This window comes from Hypomesus nipponensis, chromosome 17, assembly GCF_054491055.1.
Source record: "Hypomesus nipponensis isolate SF chromosome 17, ASM5449105v1, whole genome shotgun sequence".
Lineage (NCBI taxonomy): Eukaryota > Metazoa > Chordata > Actinopteri > Osmeriformes > Osmeridae > Hypomesus > Hypomesus nipponensis.
In genome coordinates, this window is record NC_140377.1 from 3,850,853 (window position 1) to 3,864,891 (window position 14,039).

General features: G+C 42.0%; 2 protein-coding genes and 2 non-coding genes across 6 annotated transcripts; 1 reads left to right on the top strand and 3 right to left on the bottom strand.

Annotated features, from left to right (window-relative positions):
* Positions 1-605: 605 nt before the first annotated feature.
* Positions 606-8,682, bottom strand: LOC146253025 (plexin domain-containing protein 1-like). 2 transcript variants are annotated; one of them, XM_084677930.1, is made up of 14 exons: positions 8,430-8,682; positions 3,963-4,099; positions 3,561-3,701; positions 3,155-3,224; positions 2,952-3,074; positions 2,749-2,867; positions 2,511-2,610; positions 2,283-2,378; positions 2,075-2,156; positions 1,940-2,000; positions 1,526-1,652; positions 1,397-1,432; positions 1,148-1,305; positions 606-954 (listed from the first exon to the last, which is right to left on the bottom strand). In XM_084677930.1, the coding sequence occupies exons 1-14, from the start codon at positions 8,503-8,505 to the stop codon at positions 841-843; spliced, it is 1,440 nt and encodes a 479-aa protein (XP_084534056.1). In that variant the 5' UTR covers positions 8,506-8,682; the 3' UTR covers positions 606-840. The 2 variants fall into 2 exon arrangements, with proteins under 2 accessions (XP_084534056.1, XP_084534058.1); XM_084677932.1 differs by lacking the exon at positions 8,430-8,682 and adding an exon at positions 4,321-4,608.
* On the bottom strand, positions 3,289-3,360 carry trnac-gca (transfer RNA cysteine (anticodon GCA)). Its single transcript has one exon. It is a non-coding gene; the product is annotated as a tRNA-Cys (tRNA).
* A 1,330-nt stretch (positions 8,683-10,012) lies between the features above and the next one.
* Positions 10,013-10,084, top strand: trnac-gca (transfer RNA cysteine (anticodon GCA)). Its single transcript has one exon. It is a non-coding gene; the product is annotated as a tRNA-Cys (tRNA).
* Positions 10,085-10,918: 834 nt separating this feature from the next.
* Positions 10,919-13,573, bottom strand: arl5c (ADP-ribosylation factor-like 5C). 2 transcript variants are annotated; one of them, XM_084678966.1, is made up of 7 exons: positions 13,190-13,573; positions 12,660-12,720; positions 12,375-12,522; positions 12,023-12,106; positions 11,826-11,843; positions 11,535-11,686; positions 10,919-11,341 (listed from the first exon to the last, which is right to left on the bottom strand). In XM_084678966.1, exons 1-7 carry the CDS (start codon positions 13,233-13,235, stop codon positions 11,293-11,295), a joined length of 558 nt encoding a protein of 185 aa, XP_084535092.1. In that variant the 5' UTR covers positions 13,236-13,573; the 3' UTR covers positions 10,919-11,292. The 2 variants fall into 2 exon arrangements, with proteins under 2 accessions (XP_084535092.1, XP_084535096.1); XM_084678970.1 differs by lacking the exon at positions 11,826-11,843 and having other exon boundaries at positions 13,190-13,570.
* Between the last annotated feature and the right edge of the window lie 466 nt (positions 13,574-14,039).

Sequence of the window (14,039 nt, forward strand, 5' to 3'; positions counted from 1 at the left end):
CGCCGCGCTCCCGAGGAGAAAACGAAGGGGGTGGTTCCAGGAAGGAAGCGCAACAACAGTGATTGGGTGGTACAATGTTAAAATATATGACCAGCGTCTTAATAAAGACACATTTTCATGTATTTGATTTCTTGAATTTAAGCAAAGCGACATTACATTAAAAAATGCATCCGAGGTGCAGGAAGCACGTAGCCTATAATCACGTTACTTATTCACATTCCAACAGCAGTCCTTTCGCACACATACCGACATTGTAACAAGTGTTCCTCAAATCAAGGTCAACTACTACAACAATCCAAAGAATAGTATCTTGTCACATCCCATCCATCAAATTCAGAATCTCCATCGGTTACTGCCCATGTGAAACTCCTAATCGTTATGCTTTGGGTGACATCTGCTGCCAAAAGACAGGAATTGGATTTGTGACGGAATATAACATGTAAGCTCTTGTGAAGCTCTGCTTTCATCTTATCAAAAATAGGCCTATACATTATTACAGTAAACAGTTTTGAACATACGTATAGCATAGCATTATATAATATAGATTTGAGATATGCACCATTTATTCAAGAAAAAACAAACAATTATAAACATTTACATGAGGAAGACAAGCAAGGAATAAGGCATTGTGGTTGGTATACAAGGTGTATATATTTCACAGTTTATTCAAGTAGGTGCAGATGATATATTCAAAAGGACATTTTAATAAAGGAATTGCCACCCACCAACAGGAAAAACATTTTTTGAAATGAATTCAACTGGCCAGGCAGAAGACTGAGATTAGACATCAATCCCTACTGAACTATATTTTGCACGTCAAATTCCAGTTCTTTTTTCCTTTCAGCATTGTGCAGCGTCAGCAATGGGATCTTTCTCATGACTCTCAAATTCAACTTGAGTGTAACTAGACTGCAATACCTTTTTTCTGAATGTCATGGACGGCCAGTTGCGTCGCTGTGGAAATTAAGCAAATGACAAAATCTTTCAGGGTTAAAGTGAAGCAGAACAGGCCTCTTAAAAAAAAAACAATAATTTGCATCTGGCTGGAATTCATGGATTGGATAACAGCACAGGAGGAAGAGGACTGTGTGGGTTGGTATGAGTTACAGAACAACAGCCTGACTGCTGCAGTGACGGCAATACAGACCTGGATGAGGTAGACGGGGGATGCTGAAGGGGAATGGGAGTTGACGTACAGAGCCAGGAGCACCAGGGCCAGTAGGAGCACTGCCGCGGCCACCACACCAGCTATAACGCCTGTGTGAGCTGATCCCTCACGCTGCCTCGGGTGGCCTGTCTTCAGATCTACAGAGGGCAGCGGGGGGGGGGGGGGGGGACCATGTGTAACCATGGTTTCATACACCCGGTGACTAAAGCCAAATCGAGATAGACCCACCTTTGCCGTTGTACTTGACCACTTGTTTGGTGTCATCTGCAGGTATAGAAACATGTTTTGGTTTCAAAACGATGTCATATGATAATATTGTTGTCATTTCTTATATGAGTCATGTATACACTGACTCACCAGCACTCACAGGGCCTTCTGGCAGTAGACACGAGTGAGTTGTGGCTTCAGGGTTGGAAGGTCCTGGGGGAGAAATTGAGCTATCGGGTCCTCCCCGTGAATAATCCTCACAGGAGACACCTGTAGACTGTTCATGTGAAACAGCTCATAGGAAGGGGCCTTACTTTGTATGGGGTGTCATAAATGATATAGTTCAACACTTACATTTTGTCTTTTTTTTTTTTAAGCAGACGCTCTTATCCAGAGCGACTTACAGTAAGTACAGGGACATTCCCCCCGAGGCAAGTAGGGTGAAGTGCCTTACCCAAGGACACAACGTCATTTTGGCACGGCGGGGGGGAATCGATCCAGCAACCTTCAGATTACTAGCCCGATTCCCTCACCGTTCAGCCATCTGAGTCCCCTAACACTTACCTCCTGCAAGCAGGCATAGTCCAGCCACTCCTGTCTGTGCCTGTCCATTCCATCTGAACACCTGGGACAGGCAGCAACGAACGCAATCAAACAAACAGACTTGCGTGTCGTTTCCCACAATGTTTTTCTGCTCACCTCTGGAGGACGTTACACCAGGTACAGCCGGAGGTTAGGTTGGATGAGAGGCACAGCTCACAACTGTCATGATTTAGGCAAGCTGGACAAGGGAAGAGAGGGAGACTCTGAGAGGAAGCATGGCATTGATGGTTAGTGTCTTTGTTGATGAAGTGCTTCATGTAAGATGACAGGCACACCCGTTCAGGGTTAGAGAGGAACAGCTTACTCGGACGTGGTGTGAACTCAAAGGCAGAGTGGTTGGTGATCTTGGTTGTATCTACCTCCACCCGATGATACTCATAGACGGTACGCCGTTGCGCAACTGCATGGAAAGATGGAAGACAATTGTGTTTTATGAACATTCAAGAGACCTTCTGAGAAATGCTAGTTAAGGTAACTTCAACTTGGACATTTATAGATGGTGATAGGGCAACAGAGCCGTCTAGCTGCTAACCTGCGGATAGTGGAGAGGGTTCGAGAACCATGAAGGCATCTGACAAGCCTGCCTTCACCGGGTGCCCTGGTGAACTTAGAACCTCCACTGACATAGGTATCTGGCAGAGCAAGGGAATTCAGATGTACAGACATAGCAATGGACGAGAACGAAAGTACAAGCTCTTCATGACATAAAATTAAAAACTAAGAAAATATGGAAAGTTATTGGAATTGTGCATCAGGGAAGTGAGTCTCACATCCTGGTAGCTGAATGTGATGGTCCCTGTGCGATGTAGGGCAGCCTGGAAAGTGAACGCTCCTTCTGCCTCCCTCCCTTGCAGTCGGACTCTCTCCCACTGAACGACAAACACCTCACCTGCAGTCAATACAGGTCATCAAGGGGGGGTCAGGCTAGCCTTGAGGCAAACCGAGGACCTTACAGCACATCTCCGTAGCTCACCATTGTCAAGGTACTGCACAGTGGACTCCTTAGAGTAGCTGGGGTCAAAGTTCGCCATAAGTGGAGCAATGTACTGGGTTGCAGTAAGCATCCGATGTGTGATGTCTCCCATGAATATAAACCCTGGGGAATGGACAGAAGCCAATTAAAAGGGAGAACACATTTGGTTCTAGCCACTGTCAAAGAAAATGTATGAAATTTACCTCCAGTTGCTATGGTGACTTGTCTCAGGTAATGTCCATAGAATGGAAAGTCAAATGACAACGCAACTTTCTGGAGATCAATGGGACAAGTCACACGTGTCAAATATCTGTTTATTCTTTATATTTATAAAATCAGGGGGCATCCGGATTTGAACCGGGGACCTCTCGATCTGCAGTCGAATGCTCTACCACTGAGCTATACCCCCACATGTGAAATCTGTGAAGCATTTCCTGACTCATTGTGTCTAAGGCAGCCAGCTTTATTTACACATTTCTCAATCTCAGGGTTAGTCATTTGTCATTCTCTAGGGTTTCATTTATATGCAAACTTATTGTGGTTGGTGTGTATGTGTGTGTGTGTGTGTGTGTCTGTGTGTACACGCGCAAGTGTGTGTATACAACTCACCGCAGCCTGTCTGTGGGTATTTGACAAAATGCCATGCATTCTAACTTGTCCTTGCTGGAGGTCGCTCATGTCTACCCAGAGTTCACCTGTGCGATTGTCTTCTTGGCTAAAACTATGCCAGGAGTAATATCTTCCAGAGTCCTCCGGTTGTAAACAAAAAGGGGCAGATGTGGGTAATAAATAATTGTAAAAAAAATCGGGGTAAAAACAAAAAACTAAAAAACATGACATGACATTAAAAACATCTTTGATTTCTCATTCCAGCTGGAAGGTTAGAATATAGAACTCTTCAAGTTCTGAAAACGGCCAGCAGAGAGCAGTGTAATACAATTTAACTGCTTTTCATCACAGAAACATATATGTGTGTATTATACAACACAATCCTCTGTAGTCCACACTTACCACTAAATGTGTCATGTTGTCTGGCAAGGTATCAATAGTCAGTCCCTCCTCCAGTGTATCTCTGACCACTCTGGCATGACCTGAAGATGACCTCTGACCTCTGACATGTACTTCTGACAGTTTCTCATACTGTAGACCTGTAATATAGACCAACCAAAGTAATAAAGATGACTACGGGTATAATAATAATCTGCATGAGGGATGTGGGATCTTATATTTGGGAGATTTAGGAGACTTGAGAAACGCCATGACCACAGACACCATTTTGTTCCTGACAGCCATTGTGGTATAACAGTCTTTCGCTTCTGTAAAAATAATTTATACCCTGCTCTGCTACTTTACTCTCTATTATACTTACCCCATAAACATAGCCGTCAAAATGGTTAACTGTTTCTGTTTAATTGTGTGTGTAGCCACGACATACTCCTACAACATTAACCAAACCACTCCACATGTGGATGTCGTTGGGTTTTCTGTTTCTAGGTGGGTCTGATCTCTAAGGACAAGTCATCTTAGGTTATCATAACAAATATGATCATAGCTTATGATTTCCATAGACAATTGTACACGCACATATATTTAAATATATTTATATTACGGGGGAACAGGTCTGAACTGTTTTCTTCAGACCATTAGCGTCAACTCATAGCCTATACCTTCTACGTTTGCGCAACAAATTGCGTGGGTGTGTTTGCTGACGTCATTCAAGGTATATAAACCATGCGTCCTTTTGAATTTTCGCGGGGTGTCTCTTCTAACCCTAATTTTGGGCGGCTCTCTGTACTAACAACGTTTACTGTTTTCTCTCTCTAGCTTTCAGTGAACGACAGGGAGTTTTCGAACGGCTGTTGGAATATGGCGAACAAAAAAGCATAGAGAAACACTCCGTCAAGCTCGATCTTCTCGACAGAAATGCCACGAACATGCCGTGGTCAGCATGGCTGCCGCGAAGAGTTCGCCTCTGCTGCTCTGGTGTTTTCTTCGGAAGAATACTTATTTCGAGCAGATCAAAATGAGCTGGGTGTACCTTTCAGGTCTGTTTTGTGACTGATAGAAAGCCCGCGCTCAGACATTTACTGTTTGTTAGAAAGGGTTAAGGGAGATAGCAACTCGGTGGAACTAGCTTGGAATAGGCTACAATGATATTCGAAATGAAAAAAAAAGTCGGAATGCGTTGTGTAACGTTAATTAGGGACACCAGGATCTTTGTTTGAGGATGTTCTCCAACTGAACCTCTTTCCCATTTAATTTAATGCTCGTGGTCTTGTTAACCTGCCAGACGAGTGGAATCAGGTGTGCTGCTGAGGCAGACCGTCCTAATCCGGTTTTCAATGTCTTTCAACGTCCACTAAAGTTCAAGTGGTTTGTCCTTGTTACAAATATGAGACGATGCCTGTGGCGGTTTGCCTATAAACAGAAGCATAAACCAAACCCCAAAATAACCCCTTGAGTGGAATGTGCATGCACAATGATCTGATGCCATGGTGGCTTTGGAGTGTGTGTGTGGGTGGGTATGCATGAAGGGACTGAATGTTAACCGAAACGTTGTCCGCTCACCTAAGCCTTAAAATAAAAGATGAGCGAGTGTGGAAAGAAACACAAAGGACTGCTCATAACATTAAATGGACCACTGACACAATGTGTTATTCATTGACTAGCCGGGGGTGTCTGATTTTTGTGCCAGTGACCTGCCCAGACATGTATCACGATGACTGAAACTCAAGAGCCTTTACACCCTGACTGTTGAGTCCATCAGGACAGTTTCTGTGTTTGCTGTGCTCGATGCACGACACTTGAGTATGGTATTTCCTATTTTAATATATGTTGCTTTTCTGTTTATTATACAACACCAATGAACTATGACTCCTAGATATGTAAATACTCCAAAAAGTATGGACAAAGTCCATGAGTCTCCATGTCAGGGAAAGCTGAGGAAGATTTACATCGATATTTGGTTTAAAGGGAGGATTGCTGAAGGGATTTAGGGTTGTAGCAACTCGGCTCAGGTCAGTGCTCCAGTGTGGTCCCCTATAGGTCAGAGGCACTAAACCAATCACTCTGGAGAGTCATTCTCATCCCAGTGTGTACAGCACAAATTCAGACTTCTGCTTGGGACATTAAAGTTACCCTGGTGCCTTAAATGGCTCCTTAACCATGCCTTTTTCTGCGAGTGGTCAGCATAAAACTGGAGTGAGAGGGCACACCCTTTCCTGAGGAGGCTCCGAGGGAGGACTTGGTAGCATCCATTTTACCGATGTCTCTCTCTTACCATCCAGCACAGTGCTACAACTCATGCTTCAAGGTCCCTGTATCAATATCAGTAGGGAGGAAGTAGGGCCAGATACTACTTTACACTGAGTACCTATCACTGACACACTGACACTAATCAGCTTAAAGCAAAGCAAACACAATTCCATGTGGCTAAAAGTTTCTTAAGGTTTTAAAATATATATATATTTGTGATTGTTTTTCGAAAATAGATAGTTGTTGGTGAGGACTTAACTATACGGTACTCTGCTATGCATTCAACTTTTTATCGAAAACGGGATGCTGTTCATTTCAATCCCTGCCATAGAGTATGTGAAATTATTCAGTACATGACAACATTTATATGACAACTGGCTTAATGAATAAAATAGCGAATATGGACACTGATAAATCCCTCTAATGAAAACAAGAGTGCTGCGTTATCTCACATGTAATCTGTTATGGTGAAACTCAATCTCAGAATGGATGAGGTCAACCGGATGATTTATGTTCTTCACGCTGCGATAAAAAAAAGCCAGTGTTTAATGAGCAGAGGAAATACAACGAGGATCCAAGCCAAAAACAATTCTTACAGGAGTTCTAGTGCATCAACATGCATCCTTCCAAAGAATCCAGAAATTTGTTTCTCTAACCCTGGAAAAGAATTGCTGAACCTCTTCTTTATCTTTAGTTCATAGTTGGCCTTTGCACTTTCAACAAAGGGCTTGTGGTTGTCACACAAGGTCACATAAGGGATCACAGCAATGGTCACTGGTATTGTTAATGACATTGCTAGGTCATTTCAAAGTAGATTTTGTACATCCACATTCAACACTTCTGTTGCTCTCTTCACAGACTTGGCCTACAGCATCTGCATCGTATCCAAGACATTTGTTAAGTTCTAAGCAGGACAGAGGACAAGGAGCCCAGCACTGAGGTCATCAGTCAGTATCACAATTCATTTTAATTCCTCAGTTTTGTGTTTTTATAATCTGGTTTAGATGCTGCAGATGGCTCTCTAGGGACAAGTCCTCTTGATCCTATTTCATACCATACGGCTTTTGTGCTAAGCAACATTAGTGAAACAATCTCCTTATTGCTGAGAACATTTTTCAAGAGATGTGGATTGCATCTGGGATGGTTGACCTTGAGGACATCAGATCAAAACAAAGATCACTTAAATGATAAACCTAACCTTATCTGTGATCAAATACTCAAGTTCCAAGTGAAATTTCCTTCTTTAATCATGGAATGTCAAGATAAAATATTGAGGAGCTGTGATAAGGTCGATAAGAGAAATATGATTGATTGTGTGACGTGAGTGAGGTCTTCTATCTAAACAGACATTGTATTTAAATCACACTTCTTCATTGCAATATTCTACATGCACTTCAGTATGTTAGGCCAATAGCACCTATCTCAAACTGCTTTCACATTTGGACACCAATTCTTAAAATAAATTTAGGCATATCTAACCATAAATCTTTCAACACATGCTCACAGAAATCCATAAAGCTGTTAGTATTTGTTCTCTCTTTCACACAAGCTACCTCTCTGGAATGCTTCAAAACACTAGATGAAGAGTGGTGAGAAGAAAAAACGTAACATCTAAATTTAAGCATAAGCAATGCTTTAGAGGGCTGGTGTCTAGAGTCATTTGCGTGTTTGTGTAAAAGGGTGTTTTTGTGGTGCCATTTTATTGTAAACAAAGTCTCACTTTTGTGTGCCCACTTGCCTGTCTACAACAAACCCATGCACCAGCTCATTCTTTATTACTTTATTTAGTGCCTCATACTGATTATGTGCCTGTTCTGTAGGTTTTACTGTAGGTCATAATATAAATGAACATTCAATATATTAATGAAATATTCTTTCATAACTGACATATCTTGTATTGGATTCTACATATCAATGATTGCATTTTACCTGCTATTACTATTCTTCACTGTATTCAATAACATAAATAATTAATGCATGGGTGTTACAGTAACAAGGGGGATGTTTAAACAGGTGGGTAAGGTAAACAAAGACAGATAGTTAGTTAAATAGGACATGAACGAAAAGACACAACAAGGAAGTAGGAGAAGGCAGGTGTGCATGTCTGCATCAAAAGGAAGGTAAGTAGAAGAATGAGACTATAAAATACAACGTAAAGACAGTCAGATGAAGTAAGAGACTATGAACAGAAGATAGGAGCGGTGATGGATAAACAGAATTTACCTGTTTGTTGCTGAGCCCTAACTCTCCCCAAGTCCAGCAGAGAGAGTTGGATGAGTAGCACCACACAGGTATACATGACCAGCAGCAAAAACAGCACGTCTCTTCTTTCTTCAGGGTCTCTTCTGTTAGAAATGGGTCCCTTTTTCTTCTGGCCTCTCTCCTTTAAAATCTCTCTTTCCTAACACACTCCCACTCTACACCCTTCCTGCCCTCCTTAATGCTCTTCTGTCGTTGCCATGGCAATTACAAAGACTTTAGGATCAACTGAAGAGGTTTTATTTTGAGGCTGTTGAGATAAAAGTTATCTATTGCTCTCTCGCCTTTTTTAATAATATTTTTCTTTGTCTCTCACATTCTGACTCATTCCCTTTTCTTAACTTTTTTTGGTATGGGATTCTGGTAGAATCCTTTAGTCTAGACTCACACCATCTCGCACTGCGTTGAAGACGACAGCCTTGACAGCATTATAGCGCCTCCTCCTGTTCAGACAAAGAAGCAAGGAAAACAACACAACAGCATGAACATGAAAAGATAGGCACGAACCTTGGTCAGCACTTTACATGTTTACAACATGTTGGTTTACAACCAAAACAAACATATTGCCTGCGGGTGTATGTGAGTCACACTAAAAAGGTGTTTGCTGGGTATTGTTTTGAAAATTGGTCTGGTAGACTGATAAAGTGAGTTTTACACGTCCTGTGGTTGACCACCATCTCTAACACTACTTTAATCTCTAGATGTTTCATTACAAACAACTCCACATCAAAAGGCCAGGCAAGGAAACGGGTTAAGAAATGTCAGTTCCACTGAGACTGGGCTGGGCGTAGCCTATAGCTGCAGCCGACACTTGAGTTTGACATGCATTGAATATCCGGTGTTCAGTTCATATATAAAATTACCTAGAAGACTGGTGGACAAATCATGCGCACAGAGCTTGTTGTGACTAACAAGAAATGTCACTTAATGAATTCCACCCATGTTCTCCTCTCCTTTAGCCTAAATAGTTTGACAGCCTATAGGCCTATAATAGATTGAGGTTCAAATTGTTTCCCAAATTGCTGGTGGTCCTAAACCATTTCCTAGGCCTAGGGGACTGGTGAATCAGTGGGTAGTCTAAAATGTTTGTAGCCTAGCCTATATGTCAGAAATAGGATAAACGTTATATCCTGGCCTAAATGTACGGTATAAAGACTGGTTTGAGTTGTTGGGCTCATGAAATATGCTAAGTGTTTTAAGAAATAGCGAGAGTAATAGGCTATCACATCCTAATACCGATTATTAAAATAGCTAGAGATATCTACCACATATAAGATACACGCTACAGACAAATGGCTTCCCCCCCCCATTCTAACACTGCATGTTGAGTGCATGTCCCACTGGATTTGTGTTTTGTGTCCATCTAGCGGTAAAACCGTTGTCCTGCTACTTTAAGCATATATGCATACATTTTTTACATTCACAAATAACAACCACACTGCTGAATATGTGTCCAAACATGACTTGTCGACCACTAAAAAAATAATATTAATATAACATTGTAGATTTATTGTTTATTTACATGTATTTCGACCAGTATTTATCACGGGGGTATAGCTCAGTGGTAGAGCATTTGACTGCAGATCAAGAGGTCCCCGGTTCAAATCCGGATGCCCCCTCTTTTATGTCTGGAGTTAACAATTATTTTTCATGAGGAATATGTTTATAAAGCCTCCCACTATCACATATCCGGAGTCTTCACTGAAGAAATACATTTCACACTCCATACGTTGACTTGCCCATGGAAGTATTTATTTAATCTAAAATTTTGTACACAATAAAATACATAATAGTAAAAAAATACAGATCGAGACAGCTTGTTTTCAATTATATAACACTTGAAAAGATACATTGTTTCTTATTTTAATACCCTAATGCTTCTTTTGGGAATCAGAAATTACCCTTTCTCTTTGACTATAAATACTTCAAGTAATGTGTGCATTAATAGCTTAGAAGGCTGAGCACCGGTCAGATCAGCATTTCATCTGACATGACTGTCAAATGGTTCATACATGGAGACACAATTTTACCAGGAAACATGAATCTAATATAATCAGATTATATACATATGTTGCAAACTTCCATTTCACAAAGGTGAGGCAAAAACGTGTTGATATCCACACAAGCCATTCACATATTTCCAGGTATCAGGTAGGGCTTCACATGTAAACTTGATAAAAATCTAAAACAGCCTCACTTTCATTTTCTCTCTCTCTCTCTCTCTCTCTCTCTCTCTCTCTCTCTCTCTCTCTCTCGCGCTCTCTCGCTCTCTCTCTCGCTCTCTCTCTCGCTCTCTCTCTCGCTCTCTCTCTCGTTCTCTCTCTCGCTCTCTCTCGCTCTCTCGCTCTCTCTCTCGCTCTCTCGCTCTTTCTCTCTCTCTCGCTCTCTCTCTCGCTCTCTCGCTCTTTCTCTCTCGCTCTCTCTCTCTCTCTCGCTCTCTCTCTCGCTCTCTCTCTCTCTCTCGCTCTCTCTCGCTCTCTCTCTCTCGCTCTCTCGCTCTTTCTCTCTCTCTCTCGCTCTCTCTCTCTCTCTCTCTCTCTCTCTCTCTCTCTCTCACACACCTACACCATAACAAAAGGTCCTGAAAGGTCCATCCAGGCCTCCTTCACTTGGACTTGGACCCTGATCGCACTCCTGCAGCTGTGTAAGGCGTTAGAGTGACATAGGGCTCCGTCCTGGGGCTCAGAGTGTCAGCTGCACTAAAGACAGTGGAGGTCCTGGTCTTGCTCTGGGCACTGTGGCTCCTAATGTCTCAGAGTGTAGGTTGAAGCAGGCATAGCTGTCATGGTTCCACACATGTATCGTAGAAGACACTATGGAAGGAGCTCTAGCTGGCTAGTACACGTGACCTCATCCAGTCCAGACTGGCAGGTAGACTGAAGGAGAAAAAGAGAAAAGAGTCAGTCAGAGATAATGACCTGACTGCCTAAAGGATATTTATCATATAATTACAGTAGGCTCAGGTGTCTCAAACTAGACCATTCCTGGTGTATATTTAGATCTCCATTAGCTGTTTCCTTGGCCCTCCCCTACTACTGTTCCTGGCTGTTCAAGGTTATGAGCACTCACCCCTCTCCAGTGAGGGCACAGCAGGCCTGGACGTGCCAGGAATGAGCCGTTATGGAGCTGAGGGTGAGGCACTGGGAGATCTCTGCCACCGTCATTGAGTCCTGCATGTCTTGCTTGTTGGCCAGAACTAAAATGGCTGCATTCTGCAGATCCTACATTCCCCCCCCCCAAAAAAAAACAACAACAAAAAACAGAAGGAAGCGATTAGGTCATAACTTCTGGGCCGTTTTGTAACAACCTTCATGCGTCACTGATCCAACAAGATACAAGCAACATCAGAGAAACACGTACGTGCCTGTTATGAGTCATCTTAAGAAACAGATCAAGATGGAAGTAGCAGGGTACAAAACAAGGGTTCTTGTCAATCTCACGTCATACACTGGAATTTACTTAATTGAAACTACTTAAATAATACAATGCTTTTTGTCCTGCACTAGCTTGAAAATCAAGTGGTATTCCCTTCCCCTAAATCATGGACGAAGTGTTACCTCATGAGCGAGCATGCGGTGCAGTTCTTCTTTGTTTAGAGTGAGGCGCTCACGGTCTGTACTGTCAATAACCAAGATGACAATCTGAGGGAAGACAGAAAACCAAGACTATAATCAACACACCGTTCAAATCAAAACTTTATCAGTGGCTCTCTGTTTCAGAAAATATATCTACCATGTCACAAATTATATAAAAAGGTACTGAAACAATTCAGTCAATCAATACAGAGAATGGATGACATGATTGCAAGTTAATAATTAGTTAAGATAATGTAATAGCACTGCTTTTATTACATCATATAGCCTTTAGCTGAAAGTCAAAGAGAAAATGAAAGCTGCTTCTGATGTGTACCTCTGTGTTGCAGTAGTAGGAGTTCCAACTTTCTCTTAGGCTTTCCTGGCCCCCGATGTCCCACACTAAGAAACGGGTCTTACGTACAGAAATCTCCTCTACATTGCTGCCAATGGTGGGGGAAGTGTGAACCGCCTCCTTAGTCAAGCTGCGTGGGTGACAGGAGGACAGAAGTAAGAATAAACCACAGTCTGTCCGAAATGTAACCAGACTTACTGCCATTAGTGCAATTACTCATTCCAACATACTGAAACACATATCTCAGGTAATGAAAAATCGACTTACAACTGGTAGAGGATAGTGGTCTTCCCAGCATTGTCCAACCCCACAATGATAACTTTGTGTTCTGTGAGGCATAAACATGTACATAAATGGACAGTGATTGCAATAAATGTGAACTGTGTACTGTACAGCTAAATCATATTTATGGTGAACAGTAAGTCCCAGGACGATTCCTTTATCTATGGGCTATTACCTCTAAAAAAGGTAACGATAATCAGCAGGTAGGACGGCCAGGGACACGTTATTGATAATGCTTACCTGAGTCAACATAAATACTATATAGTTAGCTTTTTGAAAAATTAAAAATACATTATCAACCGGATGTATTTCTCTGACATATAACATTCATGGATATTAGGCTACTGCAGAGGCTTTCTGTACATTCGTACAGTTAAAAGCAGTCAACCCTAAACAATAACAAACCGGCGATCAGCTTTAGAATTTTCTTTTAGTATGGTACAGCACAAATAAGAACGTTGATAATTCACTATCAAAGTAAATGATAATGAAGGCATTGTGGAAACTGTCCTTACCTCTATCTCCAAAGACAGTCATCAACTTTGCGAAAAGGTGTCCCATTATAGTATAATTTACATAGAGCGATGAAGAAGGGCAAACACAAAGCTGGGTTCCAAAGCTAGACGAGGCTAACTTGCTAGCTCACTAATGTTAGCAATACAACCCAGCTTCGGACTATTCTACCGAGCTACGTAGTATTTTGAAAGACAGAGAGCACTATTTAGGTCAAAGTCACTTATTCTGTCGGATGTTTTAGATGTCGGAGTTGAAAATAACTAAGTACGACCGTTGGTCTCAGGTTTTCATCTTACATCTTAACCTCCCCCCTGAGTCGCGGAACACAGGGCGGCGCAGAGGAATGCCGACGATCTTACGTCAGATGCTATGGTAGTTTGTATCGTGGCCTCGCTTACTCGTTTTATATTTCAGCGTTGTCCGATGGGGCGGTTTCACTTTTATACAATGTTCCATTGGCCAATAGGAGAAGACGCAGCCTCCAAAAGTACCACGCTTTCCAAAACATGCTTATTAAAAAAAATAGCGTGGCCTACGAAACCTTTGACAGATAAGACAACGAAACACCCTCCTAAACCACGCACAGACTTCAGCACTCGCCAGACTAAGAATGGAGAGCGGAATTTTATGAGGAAGTGAGGGACTTCCAGTGAAGTCATACCGATAGTCTTCCATTGTAATTAGCGTATCAAAAGCGAAACGCAGATTTCAGGGATTCACAATTACCACTTCAATAGGGAGTGAAGTGGTAATTTTGATTGGCTCAGGAACTCTATTTGTGGGAAATCCGAGCAGCCTAAAATAAACTTCCCAAACTGCCCTCTCTGGGCATACGATCTAAATATATAT

Excerpts from the sequence above, each read along its gene's own strand:
- LOC146253025 (XM_084677930.1), bottom strand. The coding sequence starts at position 8,505 with ATGTATACCTGTGTGGTGCTACTCATCCAACTCTCTCTGCTGGACTTG. Across the intron at positions 4,100-8,429 it reads TAGGGCTCAGCAACAAACAG|GTCTACAGTATGAGAAACTG; the intron begins GTAAATTCTGTT and ends TCTATATTACAG. Across the intron at positions 3,702-3,962 it reads ACAACATGACACATTTAGTG|GACTCTGGAAGATATTACTC; the intron begins GTAAGTGTGGAC and ends TTACAACCGGAG.
- arl5c (XM_084678966.1), bottom strand. The coding sequence starts at position 13,235 with ATGGGACACCTTTTCGCAAAGTTGATGACTGTCTTTGGAGATAGAG. Across the intron at positions 12,721-13,189 it reads GACTGTCTTTGGAGATAGAG|AACACAAAGTTATCATTGTG; the intron begins GTAAGGACAGTT and ends TATGCCTCACAG. Across the intron at positions 12,107-12,374 it reads CCTACTACTGCAACACAGAG|ATTGTCATCTTGGTTATTGA; the intron begins GTACACATCAGA and ends GTCTTCCCTCAG.